The sequence below is a fragment of the Bipolaris zeicola genome, assembly GCF_000523435.1.
Source record: "Bipolaris zeicola 26-R-13 unplaced genomic scaffold scaffold_87, whole genome shotgun sequence".
In the NCBI taxonomy this organism is placed as follows: Eukaryota; Fungi; Ascomycota; class Dothideomycetes; order Pleosporales; family Pleosporaceae; genus Bipolaris; species Bipolaris zeicola.
The window spans coordinates 202-15,463 of NW_006912136.1; the positions used below are offsets into that span (position 1 = coordinate 202).

At 54.2% G+C, this 15,262-nt stretch overlaps 6 protein-coding genes across 6 annotated transcripts; 4 read left to right on the top strand and 2 right to left on the bottom strand.

The window, feature by feature from the left end:
* Window positions 1-306: 306 nt before the first annotated feature.
* Window positions 307-712, top strand: COCCADRAFT_97726 (uncharacterized protein; the record flags this gene model as incomplete). The annotated part of the gene is made up of 2 exons (XM_007714695.1): window positions 307-515; window positions 637-712. The coding sequence occupies 2 exons, from the start codon at window positions 307-309 to the stop codon at window positions 710-712; spliced, it is 285 nt and encodes a 94-aa protein (XP_007712885.1).
* Window positions 713-1,111: 399 nt separating this feature from the next.
* On the bottom strand, window positions 1,112-2,222 carry COCCADRAFT_37296 (uncharacterized protein; the record flags this gene model as incomplete). Its single annotated transcript, XM_007714696.1, has 2 exons — window positions 1,112-1,833; window positions 1,904-2,222. 2 exons carry the CDS (start codon window positions 2,220-2,222, stop codon window positions 1,112-1,114), a joined length of 1,041 nt encoding a protein of 346 aa, XP_007712886.1.
* Window positions 2,223-2,630: 408 nt separating this feature from the next.
* COCCADRAFT_97720 (uncharacterized protein) lies at window positions 2,631-3,064 on the top strand (the record flags this gene model as incomplete). The annotated part of the gene is made up of 4 exons (XM_007714697.1): window positions 2,631-2,654; window positions 2,717-2,759; window positions 2,863-2,898; window positions 2,979-3,064. The coding sequence occupies 4 exons, from the start codon at window positions 2,631-2,633 to the stop codon at window positions 3,062-3,064; spliced, it is 189 nt and encodes a 62-aa protein (XP_007712887.1).
* Window positions 3,065-3,753: 689 nt separating this feature from the next.
* On the top strand, window positions 3,754-4,146 carry COCCADRAFT_97794 (uncharacterized protein; the record flags this gene model as incomplete). Its single annotated transcript, XM_007714698.1, has 1 exon — window positions 3,754-4,146. One exon carries the CDS (start codon window positions 3,754-3,756, stop codon window positions 4,144-4,146), a length of 393 nt encoding a protein of 130 aa, XP_007712888.1.
* Window positions 4,147-6,487: 2,341 nt separating this feature from the next.
* COCCADRAFT_5549 (uncharacterized protein) lies at window positions 6,488-11,089 on the top strand (the record flags this gene model as incomplete). Its single annotated transcript, XM_007714687.1, has 1 exon — window positions 6,488-11,089. One exon carries the CDS (start codon window positions 6,488-6,490, stop codon window positions 11,087-11,089), a length of 4,602 nt encoding a protein of 1,533 aa, XP_007712877.1.
* A 3,123-nt stretch (window positions 11,090-14,212) lies between these two features.
* Window positions 14,213-14,701, bottom strand: COCCADRAFT_97737 (uncharacterized protein; the record flags this gene model as incomplete). Its single annotated transcript, XM_007714699.1, has 1 exon — window positions 14,213-14,701. The coding sequence occupies one exon, from the start codon at window positions 14,699-14,701 to the stop codon at window positions 14,213-14,215; it is 489 nt and encodes a 162-aa protein (XP_007712889.1).
* Between the last annotated feature and the right edge of the window lie 561 nt (window positions 14,702-15,262).

Here is a 15,262-nt window from a genome sequence, read left to right on the forward strand (position 1 = left end):
TTTGGTTGTTGGTTGGATGGACTAGACGGAGGGATTTGAGTACCTATTTTTATTTTCTCGTGTTAGAAATATTAAATCATGTTGTGTATGTTTTTGTTGTTGTTGTCGTGATGATATCTACGTACCGAGTTCAAATCCATAACCTGAACATCTGCCAGCGACTTCTCACCGAATCTCCTCGCCTCGTCCCCGTTCATCATCTTTTCTTCCTACAACCCCCGTTCCTTTTTTTTCTGAGCCTGATATTTCAATCCTTAATTCTCTCTGGACACTATTTATAGCAATCTTCTTGCTATCGAAAACAGAATGGCACCACCTGTTTCCGCGATTCCGGTCTCGGAACTGGAAATGCAGCTGAATACGCTTCCGTCTGGTCGAGCGCGGAATCCACCAATTACGCTAAGCGAGTGCGCGCTGAAAGAGCTGGTGCAGTACAAGTGCAATGTACAACCCGCGGAGAAACGAGGGGGCGTGCCGAGTGTGGTGTGTGAGCCTGTTGTGCGGATGCTGAGAAGGTGAGTGGTTGTGTGAGATGTTTGTTGAAAGAGCTTGGCAGCTTGATTGGTGGTAACGAGAGATATGGACGGGCTTCTTTTTTTTCGTCAGAAGCTGAATATGATACTAACAGTCTCTCAGATGTCAAGGAGGACTGAGTGTCGAGACGACTGCTTGGGAAGGGTGGAAAGCAAAGCAGGAAGGCGCGACCAGCTAGACACGAGCAAGTTGCCACACCATCATGCATGGAACCTTTCAATAATCCTAAACGCAGATAGATCTGATGAAAAATCACATGACATCGATTAGCCACTGCATTCACTGCATTCACGGTAAATGACACGAAACAATGGATACGTAATCAATTGATGAATAATAAGACGATGCATCAATGCCGCTACCATGGGACAAGCAGCTATAGTACAACCAACTTCCTCCAAGAAAGTGAACAAAAACGTGATCAACGCCGGTCAAATGCCCTAAACGTGCCTTCATATCTCCAAGGCGGGAATGTCCGAATACCCAAACGCCTCGCTACCAAAATGCTTCAATATGCTTTTTCTTTCTTTCTTTTACACAGTGTGCTGCCACCGAAGAGCTGGCGTGATGACAGATATTAGACGCCGCTCCCGGATTTTCTCCAGTATTTGCGCTCGTAGTTGACGTGTACGCCTTCTTCCAGATTGACGCTACGATCGGTTGTAGGCTGCCGTGTTGGAGCATCATGTGATGTGTTCCAACCGTCATCTTCGTCCAGGTCCATCTGTGCCTGTCGTCGTTCCTCGTCCTTTTCGCGCTGGTGCTCCTCGTTCAACAAATCCGTCATGGCTGCTTGCCATAACTTGTCGCTCTCTTTCATGCGCTTGCTTCGCTTCCGCTTTCCCACATTCTGCTTCTGAACGCCCGCTTTTTGTGCTGCCATGAGCTTTCTAAGACTCTGTTCGGCCAAGATACCCTCCTCGGTTGCCTTTTCCCGAATCTTTCGCGGGTCATGTTCGCGGTTGGTGAAGACTGGTGTCGCAGAATATGTGTGCTTGGAGGGGAAGCCAGGAAAGTGTTCTGGGATATAAGGGCGCGTCTCCTTGTCTGCCTTGCCCGATAACTCGGGGCCTAACAAGGATTCGGTATCTGGGGGCGGGGCTTCTGGGGGTACGGGAGGTGCAAAGTAGGGCTGTAGTAGCGATGGAGGAACTTCGCCAGTGTCGAAATGTTGGTCGAGGGGTGCCGATCCGCGTAGACCCGAAGATGCCAGCGCGTATATCCAGTCGTGTGCCACTGTTTCGGTGCGGCGCGAACTGATCATGGACTTGCGCACTTGGGCTAGAAAGTGGCTCATGTCTGGGTCAGGTTAGTCTGGGAAACTCTAATGGGCTGTGTAGCCAGCTGGCGTCGCAAGGTGAAGCCATACAGGAATCAACCAGCGCCCGGAACTGCTCCAGCGCGTCCGGGCGCGCACCCTCGAATCCCATGCTCTTGCATTGTATCGCTATTGCGCGCCGCAATTGCTGATCGAAAAAGTCCTTGCTTTCACCAAAGCTATCAAACTCGGCGCTGACAGGGTCGACGATGTGCTGGACTGGCTGCGTGTGGTGCAGTGCATGCACGACTCGCCGCTTCTTCTGCTGCGGCTCCCCATGTGTTGGCGCGTTGTCCGCCACATGCGCTCGTTTCATGCCTGCGGTTGCGCCCTCGCTGCTGGCGCTGGGAGAGAGTATGATTCCTGGCATATGCTGCTGGTGATCCCGGGTTTGGTGTTTGGGGAGGGGGTTGGTGATGTCGCAGGCCGGATGCGTGTACGCGAGGTTGGTAAAGTTATCGGTCGATGGGCGCGCAGTCGAGCGTGAGAGATGGCATGGGCTGCAAAGGCATGCACCTGCGATTGAGCCGGACGTGAATGTGCGAGAGATTCGGCGATCGATCGATGTTATTGTCCCCTTCACTTGTTTGCTGGCGTCGTGATTGAGTCGGAAGCTCTGAGAGCGCAGGGCGCTAGGCCACTTTGCCTTACGTCAGCAGCAGCAGTAGTTCTCCGTCGAGCCACCACAACTTCAGCATACCCGCAGACGACCTTTACCAGCTCCCGCAACCCGCACCCGCGTCCCGAAACTCTCCACTCCCCCGAAAGCGAATTCAAAATGGCCATCAAACCGATTACCGGCGTATGTGCTGCCATTGAGTGTCTTGGGCAGCAGCGGGCATGAGGCTAATGACTGGATTGCAGATGCTCAAGCGACAGATCGTGCTCGATCTCTCTGTTGCCATGGGTGCGTAGAGCTCTTGCAGTGCATGCGCGACGATTTATGGGCCTTGAAACAGGCATATGGGGTTGCGCGCGGGTTTGGGAAGCTTGACTAACAGTGAGGGCAGGTATTGGCGTCGTTGCCGGCTACGGCTGGTGGTACGGTACGTGATATCATCCTGGACTTGCAACCGCGAAGACTGCTGCTACAACGAAATTTACGACTCGATACTTACGTTCCAAGGCTACCACGTTCCCGCCGTTCGTCACCGTGACGCTTTCTACCAGAAGCTCGAGGACGAGCGCGCATCAGCTCTGGGCCAGAAATAGACGACTAGCATGCAAGCGTCGGCATGATGTCTTTGTCAATTAATCATCAGATGATGGAAAGGATGATGGCTGTGGATTGGGTGTATCCCAAGTAGAGTGGAGTCATAGAGCAAGCCAAATCAAACACGGTCAAACAGCCCTACACGTGTGTTGTTTGCGTGCAATCATATCTTGATATTACGACTTGTGTTTTTTTTTGGATGAAATTGCAACTTGTAACGCTCGAAGTGAAATCTATATGCTCACTGCCATCTTGACAGGTCGACCTGACATGTCATACTTGTGTTCAAACTAATGATGTTCGCAGACGTGATAAGGATGCGGGGCTGTATGGTATGGGTGTGGATGGATGGTCAAATGAAAGAAGAGACTGGATCGACATCTCAAGGGGCCAGTCATGAGCTGGTGCGCAGGCATCAAGGGTGTTAGAGTGCTACTGCATCTGTTGTTGTTGACTGAGATTAGTCACATGACGAATGCGAACATCAGGTTGTGCAGTGGAGCCTTCGGCAACATCCGACGGCGGTGCATCCAAGAGGGCCAGGGAAAGGTTGCGTGATGAACAGTGATACGAGGAGTACGAGAAGACTTGTACTGAAGCAGCATGCAAAGCAAGAATAAGTTGGTGCAGATGATAGCGGCATCCGCGACGGGCCGGGAAGCAGTGCAGTGAGGGTAGTGGATGGTTTATGGTACTCTACCTTGGAGGAGGCGTGACGTGGGCAATGGGTAAGGAGGCATGGCGCGATATGCAAGCATGGAAACAGGTACATGTGTGTGTGTGTGTGTGTGTGTGTGTATACTTGGTTGGAGGGCGATTCGCACTGGGGGCAGAGATGGCGAGGGCGTCTGATGACCGTGGGGGTGTGAAGCAGCGGTGGCCGAGCAGGAAACGTGTCGGGCAAGGCGTGCGATTGGCTGCATGGCTGGCTTGGTTCGTTCCCTGGCGATCACGACCAACCCATGGTGGTGGCTGCAGGGGAGCGAAGGCACTGGCCGCCAAGGATCGACGTGAACCCAAAGCGTGGGCAGGCCAGGCAGGATTCAGCAGCCATTTGCACACGTGGATCGAACGAAGCTGATGATGGAAGGACAGGCGTGCTGACAGTGAGCAGAGAAAGTGGCAAGGGGTAGGCAAAAAGCAACATCAGGGGGGGCAATGGTTATCGACGTCGAACTGGGAACCAGAGGCGAGTGCTTTGACAGCGGCCTTGCTGGCTCGGAACGGGGGGTGGATTCCTGGCGTGCGGCGTCCTAGCGTTAGATGCTAGTCCTTCACCATGCGCTAGGGCAACGGGTAGTCGATCTAAGAGGCAGATTGAGGGTGGGCGTGAAGAAGAGGCGAGATGCGACGTTTCTGTGTTTGAGCAGGGAGGGCAGGGGGGGGGGGTGCATGGGAAAATAAATGGTTTTGTGTTGAGCGAAACAGAGGCGCTGTAAGGGCGGGCATGGAGGCCACGTGGTGGAGAGGGGGAAGAAGGGCAGCAAGGGAAGTGGGTGGCGGAAGCAGCGGCGGTGATTTGTGAGGAGGATGAAGGGAAGGTGGTGTAAGAGGGAAAGGGACTGGACTTGACTTGGGAGGTTTACTTACTTGGGTGTTGACTTGGGAGATTAGTCGAGCGACTTGGCTGGGGTCCAGGTCATTTCAGCGGTGCGAGGTAAGCAGATTGGACTCTTTGCCCTGATCACCGGCCGAGCGAGGAGCGGGGCGTGTGTGGGCTTTTGCGCATCGTCGACGCCATGGCGTGCGGGCGGGCCATGGGCACCGGGGTTTTGATCACAGCAGAGGGTGAAACGCACATGGACGGGCGTCGACACAAGGGCAGCACAGGCAGGTTGTGAGTTGCAGCAGTTGTAAAACAAGAGGCAAACCTAGTAGAATGGGCGCGGGTGCAAGCGCGTGAGCAGCACGAGGGCAGTTTGGTGGCTGCGGAAGATTTGGTGGGGACTGCGAGGCGCTACTAGACGGCCTGTCCAGGGCCCACGCCTGTCGCCTTTCCGCTGGGAGGCGTGCCCGGAGGCTGCCCAGAGGCCCAGATGGCTTGCTGTCAGTCACTCCCTCCGTCAGGTGTGCAGACTCAGATGGCGACCAGGGTCACGCTGGTGACTCGGTGCGTTGGGTGCGTGGTGAACAGACGGGCGGACGGCCGTTGGGCTGGCGCTGTACTGCACTGCTCCCCACTGTGAGTGACAAGTAGGTATCGAAGTAGGCGGGTACCTTGTATATACACAATATACACAGTGCACACATGTACAGCCATACATGCACGTACATGTACGTACACTACACACACATACAGCAGCCATGGTTACAGACACATGTACTGGCGCTGCAGTCATGGCCGTCCCTCTGCTGCGGCGGCGAGACGAGGCGCTAGTCTGCTTTGGGGACAGCGCAGGCCTTGCTGAGCGTTAGAAGACGGGGGGGACTGGCTAGCACGCATAGCGATCCCTGCAGGCAGGTGCGACGGCGCCGGGCGCACTTGCTCTGTGCATGCCCTGCACCTGCCTGCTCAGCCAGCACGCCCGACTGCTGTTGCCATTGCTGGTGCTGCTGCTGCTGTTGTTGTCGCTGCTGGTGCTGCTGCTGGTGCTGCTACTGCTACTGCTACTGCTACTGCTACTGCTGCTGCCGTTGCTGTGTGCTGCTGTCACTTCGTCGCCAACCACACAGCACCTTGACGAAACTCGGAGAACCGCCGCTGCCTGCCTGCGACGCGTCCTCGTCCTCGTCCTCGTCCTCTACCTGCCTTCCCCTACCTACTCTTACCCTCTCTTCTCTACCACTTACTTACGCCCACACTACCACTACTTTTCCTCCCTCCCCCCATCCCTTCCCCCGCCGTATCGCTGCCCTTTTTCATCTGCATCGACGCGCACCCCCCGGCCTCTGCCACCGCACACAATCTAGGCGCCTTAGGCTTGGATGCTGCGACTGCTGCGACTTCTGCTGCGCTAACGCCGCCGTCGATCACACACCAACGAGCCGCAGCTGGCGAGCTGTCGACTTACTGCTGCTGCTGTGCCCTTGCCCTTGCCCTTCACCCTTCACCCCAAGCCTCGCTCGTCGTGTTGGCTGCATGCTGGCCCTGCCCTTACCCATCCTCCTCTGCCCCCCACAGCCTGCCTGCTCTCGTCCACGCATACCCGCACACTCCCTCTCTCGACCTAACCCACATCGACTACTCTCTCCTCCTCCCTCAGGCCCGTCATCTTCACCGCCCGCCCGTGGTGCCTCTCACTCGCCTACTCGACGCCCGTGCCCGTCCCGCCGTCTGCCGTCTGCCGCATCACTCCAGTCCGCGTCCTGCATGAGTGTTGCTCTTCTCTACACCTCTGCGGCACCGCACCGCCGTGTCTAGAGCCCATCGTACCGCCAGTCTGCCTGCCAGCTAGCGCGTCCCTAACCCTTTGCGCGTCGCCATGAACAACCCAAACATGCAACAGAACGGCATGCAGCAAGGTCGCGCCACCGCCGGCATTCACCACTTTGTCCAGCACTATCGCGTCCAGCAACAGCAGGGCAAGATCCCCACAGGATGGCAGCAGACGACGTCGCCCGACGAGCGCGGCCAGCTCGCTCTGCAGTTCTTCACCCAGTACCGCCTGCTCAAGCCTGATATCCCAGAGGTCGAGTCGATGCGAGCCGCCCTCCAGTTTGAGACACAAAACTTCATGTCGGCCCCTTCCAAGGAACAGTACCACTCGCAAATTAAGCAGAAACTTATCGTCATGACGACCGCACGCCAACAGCAGCTGCAGCGCCTCCAGGGCGGCATGCCAAACAACATGAACAACGCCATGAACGGCATGACTCCAGCCCAGATGAACATGATGAACCAGATGGGCCAGCAGGGCGCGCGCCAGCCCCAACCACAACAGTTCAACCCGGCATTTCCAAACGCTCAGCTTCAGCGCCCCATGCAAGTCTCCCCTGTCCCCATGACACAAGGCCAGTCTTCCATGGGCGTCAACGGCGCCAACCCCGTCAACATGGCCCAAGGTCAAAACGCCCAGCAACCAAACATGCAACCCAATCAGCAGCAAACACGACAGGAGCAGTTGATTATCAACCAGTTTGCGAAAAAGTTGATGGATACTTGCAAAGAGGAGGTTCGCGTCAAGTTTGAGAATGATGTCCGCGCCTGGCCTGAAGACAAGAAGCAGCAGTTGCTCAACCAAGGAATCAACCCCCTCTTCCTCCGCTTTCGTCAGCATGCTGAGATGCTCTACCGAAGGGGCGCGCTGAATCAGCCCGCAGCTGGCCAGAATAATGTCGCCATGCAGGGAACACCTCAGCAGAACCGCATGCAGGGACAGCAGATGAATATGAATCAGCGCCAAGCCAATCAGGATTTTGATTTCACTGAAATCGCCAATCGGCAAATGGAGGCTATGCGAAGCCAGGACCAAGGTACAACTGTAGTACCTGCGAGCAACAACCCAAACAACGGTGGGCAAATGGGCGGATTCCAAGGTCAGAATCCACAGCCTGGCCAAGCTCCAAATGCAATGGCACAGCGCCAGGCAGAAGCGTTTCACCGCCAGGCACAAGCGCAGCAGGCACAACAAGCACATGCTCAAGCTCAGGTGCAGGCGCGGTTAGAACAACAACGCCAACAGCATGTAGCTCAAGCAGCGCGTAACCAGCAGAATCAGTTACTGCAAGGCCAGATTGGCGGCTTGAACCTCCCGCAGGGCACTCAGCAGCCCAGTCCTGCCATGCCTATGCTGAACCGGCCAATGCCTCCACCAGGTCAACCAGGCCCTCCAGGAACGCCGCAGCAACGTCCACCCCAGGCTCATGTTCCCATCATGACACCACAGCCCGGGCAGGCTGATCCAAACTTGACCGAGCTCATGCGACAAGCGCAGCAAAGAGCTGCTGCTGTCCAGCAGGCCAACCAGCAACCGCTGACCGATCAAGTCCGCATGAACATGATGCCCCCTGACCTGGATGCTTCTGTAAAGCAACAGCTACTCAAGGTGCCAGAGCATCAGTTCCGTGTCATCCTCCAGAGCTACATGATGAATCTGCGTAGGAATAACGGCGGTATGCCCAATGGAGCATTCCCAACTGGACAGCCGAATGCAGGCCAGCCAAACATGGCCTTCAACCAGCAACAACAACAGCAGCAGCAGCAACAACAACAGCAACAACTGCAGCCTGGCGTTGCTGGTCAAATGCTTGGCGGTCCTAATATGCAGAATATGGTCCGACCTGGTATGAATCTCGCACAGCCACCACCTGGTACTGGTCCTCAAAATCCCATGGGTGCCCAGCGCGGTCCTATGCCGAACCAGCAACAACGTGTTGCTGCTGCATCCAACCTGCTCCGTGCGAATCCCGGAATCATACATACCACCGATCCTAAGCCATTCCCTCCCAACGTGCTAAACGCGCAAATTCGACAAAGTCTTCCACCAGACGTCAGAACTTGGCAACAACTCAAAGCCTGGGCTAGTCAGAACCCTGCTCTCGTGCCTGGCGTTGACGGTCAAAAGTTACTCATGTTGCAAGTTCTACATTTCCAGGACATGGTCAGGCAGTCGAATGGCGTCGCTGGCATCCATCCGACACCACAGCCTGGCCAGGGACTCGTCCCACCAGGGCAGATCAACCCAAATCAAGGCCCTGTGAGGACACCTCAGCAGCAGCCGAACATGCAGAACATGGCGGCACTTCAGGTCACTCCTCAAGAGTTGCAGCAGTTCCGCGCAAGAATGGTTGGCCAGCCACAAGCTAACCTGCCAGACGACCAACTGCGCGGCCTTATGATCTCCATAAGGATGAAGAACCTCCAACAGCAGAGACAGCAGCAACAGCAGCAATCTGCGATGCTCAACCAACAAGCTCAACGTAACCAAGCCCAACCTACCGTCCCCATGGCTGTACAGCAACAACCACAGCACCAGCCCAACCGACCACCTGCGGCGCAACCGCAAACACAAGCGACGCCCCAGCCTAAACCAGCGATGAAGCCACAGCAAGCACAACCCACACAGTCGCTTCCCAACAACAATGCCAATAACAACAATACTGTGAACAAGGGTACGAAGAGGTCACATGAGGACACCATGGAGTCTGGCAACGAGACCACTCCACAAGCTCCCCCTATGGCTTCTTCAAAATCTCAGCCTGGTCTTAACCTTACGCAAGAGCAAATGTCAAAGCTTACCCCCGCACAGCATGCGCAGTACAGAGCACAGTTGCTGAAAGCCCAGGATGCATCCAACAACAAGATGCAACAACAGCGCGGCGGCATGCTCAATTCTGAGGAGCTTCGGCAGAGAATGAGCGACCCTGCACGCATCCGGCAGTTTAAGCAAATGATGGAGGAGGTGGAGAAGAGCATACCCGCGAAGCAGCCAATCGCACTGCCAGCGGCAGCACGTACCGCTCTACAGAAATCGCTAAAGGAACAGTTCCAACGCCTAAAGCAGTCAGACCAGGCGCTTCGCATCTTCCATGCCTCGTACGATACCAACGAGCCCGAGCCAGTCATTCGCCAAATCATGCGATCGCGCGCGCTCTTGTTTAAGCAAATCAATGAAGCCGATGGCACTCTGCATCCTCAGGTGACACTGACAATCGAGGAGTTTAAAAATCATTTGAGCACGATATTCAAGTTTGTCATCAAGATTCAGGAGAAGGTCAAGCAACAGACACAGGGTCAGGGCCCAGCTGCCCAGCAATCCCAGCCTCAGGGTTCGAATGCCTCGCCTGCCCAACTTAATGCTGCAAATCTGAAGATCGTAGAACAACAAAACCGCACCCAAAAGGCCCCGTCCGCCCCTACGACCGACCGACCACCGTTTGCCATTGGCGCCGACCCCGGCCATGGAGCTGCGCATTACTTTGAGGGAGCAAGACCGGTCACGAACCTCGTGTTGCCTGAAAAGAAGCGCGCGAAGCTCGAAGCAGGCAGCCAATCGTCGACTCCTGCTGCCAGAGCCTCTCCTCATATCGGCTCCGGTAACTCACCTGAACTCAGGAGACAACCAGCGCCCGACAAGCAAGTGCCACAAAGACCGACATTCCGATGCAACGATACGACTTGTGAATACTCTGTACGAGGCTTCGACACCCAGGCCGAACTCGACTTGCACAGCCAAATACACGCAAAGGTCGAAAACCCGATGCAGTTCGCTCTCGACTCCATGGCTGAATACCTCGACATTGACCAAAAGACTGGTGAAGCGAAAACTGACCCTAATGCCTCCAAGTCAACGCCAAAGGCAGCGCCAGCTACTTTGCTAGCACCGCCGCAAAACATCAAGACTGAGCAGACTCCTGGTGCTTTGCAGAATGCCGCTACACCTGTCGGACAAACAGCAACAGCCTCGGCCATGGCGCGCGTGCCGACACAGACTGGGGTTAAGGACTCGCCGTCGTCTAATCTGCTGAAGACACCGCAAACCATGACCAAGGTGACTACTCCTGGCTCAGGTGCACGAGGCAAGGCCACGCCAGCCAGCATTCCCAAGTCTGTACCAAAGGAGCAGCAAGTGGCAGCATCGGAACCAGCAGCAAAGGAGGATGAGCAACAGCAACAGCCAATGCTGCCCATGTCGATTCTCGACTACTCGTACGAGGACACCTTTGCAGCTCTAGATGCAAATGGACCATTTACCGTGCTTGATCTCAAGGACGAGGACAATGCTTGGGCACTTCGGTCTCGGCCCGCCTCACCGTCGACTACACCCGAGTCGTCTTCCAAGGATACGCCGTCTACGAGGCAGTCGGATATTTCGGAGAATGACAACCTTGTCATTAGCATTGATCTTAAGGATGCGGACATGCCTGATGCCTGGGCTGTCGGCATGTACGGCGACGCACTTCCGGTGGACCTGCAATTATCGGAAGACTTGCAGAATCTCGGCGTTATGCTTCCTCCCATGGACAGTGAGGATATGATGTTATTTCCCGACTATGGAAACGGAACGATGATGGATCTCGACATGCTCGAGAAGACTATGGATAGTATGGGTGGAACACTTGATGCACCTATTGTAGGTGTATGATTTTCTGAAAATTTTATTTCTGGGGAGGCTTCTTTTTTTGTCTTATTCTTTATTCTAGCGTTGCTCTTTTTTTGATATGCAATGTTTTTTCAGTGCGTGTGTTTTTCGGGATTTCTACATGGCATTTGGGCCAATCTTTTTTCTCTAACCTACCACGCGCAATGTATTACCACACTTTCTCTTGTTCACTTGCATCTCGGTTCTCCCCCCGCCCACTTCCCCCGATTTCTTTGTCTATTTGCTTGGATGTATGGAGCTTTTTTGGAGGCCCTTTCTTCTTTTCTTCGATTTGAAGCTGGTTTTACTTACGGCCGAGATTACCGTCAGAAGTTTTTTTTATGGGGAAATGCGAAATTTATGGGTGCGTGCTTTTTACTTTACCTCTCTTGCGATACGAGGGGAAATGCGAATATAAACTGGCTCCCACCTTTTTTTGGTGTTTTAACTTTGTGCGGGGGTTATTTTCGGTTTCCGCAAAGTTTATCATACGTTTTCTCTATTATCGTATTGTTTTCTTGCTGGGCGTTTTCTCGGTGATAACAATGATTTTTTTTGCGTGTGTTTTTATTTGATTTGAAGAATTTCGGATTAATTATACCCCCCCCCCCCTTCCCCCTTACTCTTTTTGAGCTTCAAATCAATTGATATCATGATATCCTCCAATCTAAATTTGATTCATTCAGCTTCCTCACCCCCCCTTTTTTCTTTACACTTTGCGGGGAATTTTACAGCAAATTATTCTAGGTTTAGAAATAATAATACCACATCTACTGATCTCGATTTCCCCCCCCCCTCCCCCCCCTTTTTTTTTTCTCTTTTCTTCTTCCCCCATCCCCTCTCATCATCTCACATACCTTACATACTTACACCTCTATACACCATACACATTTCCTATACGATCCTACACGATCCCCCCTTCCCATCCACAAAAAAACAAACCCCTATCTCTCCATCGCCCCTCCTGCCCATCCAATCGTCCCCCCTCATGCAACAACACACTTATAACCCGCGTTCCTCGCACATACATCTGGGATGGTAGATGATCTAGGGTTATCCTGACGGTGAGTTGCATATGTACATGTACATGTATATCTAGGTAAGTGGGCAAGGACAAGGATGGGAGGGGGGGGATCGAGAGCAGGACGGGATCGAGGTAGAGGCGGGATGGAAGGGGAAGGAGTAATTGGTGGGTGGGGGGATGGGGATCCGGGGCGTGGATGCAGATGTGGTGGTGGTGTGGAGGGGGAGAGTAATCGTGATTTGGAAGTGTGCATGTTGGAGAGTGACGAGGGGTGGGGTGGGATTGGTGTATAGCTAGAAGGGGGAGTGTTGGTGGTGGGAGGGGTGGGGAGGGATGGGGATGTGTGTAGTAGAGGTCAAGTATGGTAAGTTTGTACATCTACACCTAAGAGTAGGTATATTCAGCACAGTAGCAAGTGTGATATGAAAATGCGGCAATGGTAGTATTTTTCTCACTCGCCAACGGTAACGGCAGCGGAAACGGCACATAGAAGCCGGCTTGATAGGATTCTTATCGAGATTACTACATATGATCCACACACACACACACACACATGAACCTCGATGCGAATGACAGTTTTCTGACCGACGGCCAAAAGAGCCGTGAGATGGTGACGTCATTATTGTACGTGCAAGAGCCCACGACCAACGCACACAAAGGAAAACAAAGACGAGACAAGAAGCAAAGAAGAAACAAAGAAAAAAATCCTCAAGACCGTTGCAGGTTGGGTGCATGGATGCAATTGGTCAAGGGATATGTGACGCAACAAACGACCGAAAAACGGACCGCTTGGGCAAGCCAAGCAAATGATTGCCATGATTTTATTTCCCGCGTGGGATGCAAGATGGGTGATGTGAGCAAAAAACGTTTGCTGACGATGGCCAACAGCGCGGGGTTCGTGAGCCATGACGAGCGGGTGGTTCGCCCCGCAATCGTCAAAGGGGGGCAAAAATGCCACCTGACCCGTCTTTTTGGCTCCGTGGAACTAGAACATCGTCTCGCCTCTTAATTCGAGGTCGGCGAAGACCCTGAGGTTCAACCATGGTACACGTGCCATATGTGTTTGTTGAGAAATGGCGTGGTTTTGACACGGTGCGACAAGCCCACATGTCCCACGAGCGAGAGCAAGCGAAGCGGTTTGCCTTTACATACATGCACTAACTGGTACCATGGTACGGCGGACGCCTCCCCTTTGGTTTGGTTGCATTGCATGTCCCAACGACAAGGGATGAACGCCTCGATAGTGTGTATCGGAGAAAAAAAGATCGAGGTGACGTTGCCCAAGGTGCACACCAACAGTCTATACTACTACTACACTTGGGTTGCGGGATGCGAAGGCGGAAGAGGAAGAGAAAAAAAAAGGAAAGAAAAATCTTTGGGCGGTATGACGTTGAGTGCATGCATGGCCGAGTGGCGACTTACAGTAGATACATGCTGGAGTATGTACCTACTGTCCACCTACCTGTGCTGTCTGGGTTTGACTATCGGCCTACATGCAGGGAACCAGCAGAGGAAATCGCATGGCGCAACGACGGATGCGAGGAGCTATTCTCGGCGAAGCTGGGGTGCAAGGGGACGCCACGCGGGTCATGCTGCGAGGATGACTTGCACGGCAAGATGAAGATGTGTCAGCGGCTTGCTGTGAAGAGGTAGCGTTGGACGGTAAGAGACGTCGTGGAAATGCTAAGCATGTGTCGTGCGGAAAAGCTGCTATTTGCGGACACGGTAGTATGAGATGGGAAGTGGCCTGAGCGGTGAGCGCAAGGCTTTGGGCGGTGAGAATGGCAGTGGTTGGTGAGACATGACCATGGACAGGGTCTAAGGGGTGGGGTCTGGGGTAGAATGACCATCTGGTTCTGCTCGAGTGTGTAGCCAGCTTGCGAGAATCTTGGGTAGCGATACGTGGTCGGGGATGGTTAGGTATTATAGGGGAGATGCTAGTAAGCAGGCGGGACTTTGTGTTTGTGATAAAATACGCTTGTGGAGATTAGAAATTGCGATGATCATGCTAACCAAGACGAGCCGAATGCAGTGGCCCAAGACGGCTAGGCGTGTAGGGCGATTTCGCTAAGATTGCCGCGGCTCGTTGCAGTTGCCCCCCATCAGGGCGTCTTTGGCTTTGGGCGTGCATGGGGGTGGTGGAAGCCAACACCAAGAAGCAGACAGATGCGCGTCACAGCCAGCATGTAGACAAAGGGGATGTTGCCCATGTCAATGGCATTCCAATCCCAGAAGCTCCAGTAAATGTGGGCGCCCAGTGGCAACACCGTGTACAGGTGCCCAAAATCGGCGAGCAGCAGGCCGATGAGAAAGGTTTTCCAGACTTTGACGTCTGGAGTGGCGCGCAGGACTGAGGCTTCGAGAAAAGCAAGACCGAGATACATGTTTGCCAATTGAGTCAGGACGATTTTTGTTGGGATGGGGACGAGTGCGTCTGGGGCGCTTGGGGCGTGCATGGTAAGGTCCAGGTAGGTCGTCTGGAAGCATGCTGCATACACGGCGCCGAGTAGAATGGAACATGGTTCTATCCACAAGAAGACGAAGCGGTAGAAGCCGGGTATTGCTAGTGCGGGTGGAGCGGCAGCCGGCATGTTTGAGTGCGAATGGTTTGGTTTCGAGTGGTGTAGACGCGACTCAGCCCAAAACCGTCGCAGAGTGGGCGTGCCCGGCGGCGGTAGCAAAGAAGGGTGGTAGTGTTGCGGCGAGGCCGGGATGTGGAGGGGGTGATGGGGGGGAGTCGTGTTGGAGAATGGAGAGAGAGGGGAGGGGGAGGATGGTAAGCGATGAAGAAGCAAGGGGGGAGGTGTGCCAGGAATAGTAGAGGAGGTGAAAGAAGCAGATGCAATGGTGGTGGTGGTGGCAGTGGCAATGGGAGGGAAGTAGCAGTAGCAGCAGCAGCAATGGATGCAGCAGTAGCAGCAGTAGTAGCCAGCGGCAGCGGCAGAAGAAGAAGAAGAAGAAGAAGAAGAAGAATAAGAACAAGAGAAGGTGGCAATGGGTGTGGCGGTGATGGCGGTGATGGTGTTGTGGTGTGCATGAGCAGCAAATTGCCAGGGGTGGAGCGCCGCGAGACACTTGTCGCCGCCGTCGCTGTGTTATGATCGGCTGGCACTAGCTAAGCAAGTCGAGCGGTGCGACGGAATCTGGCTCTG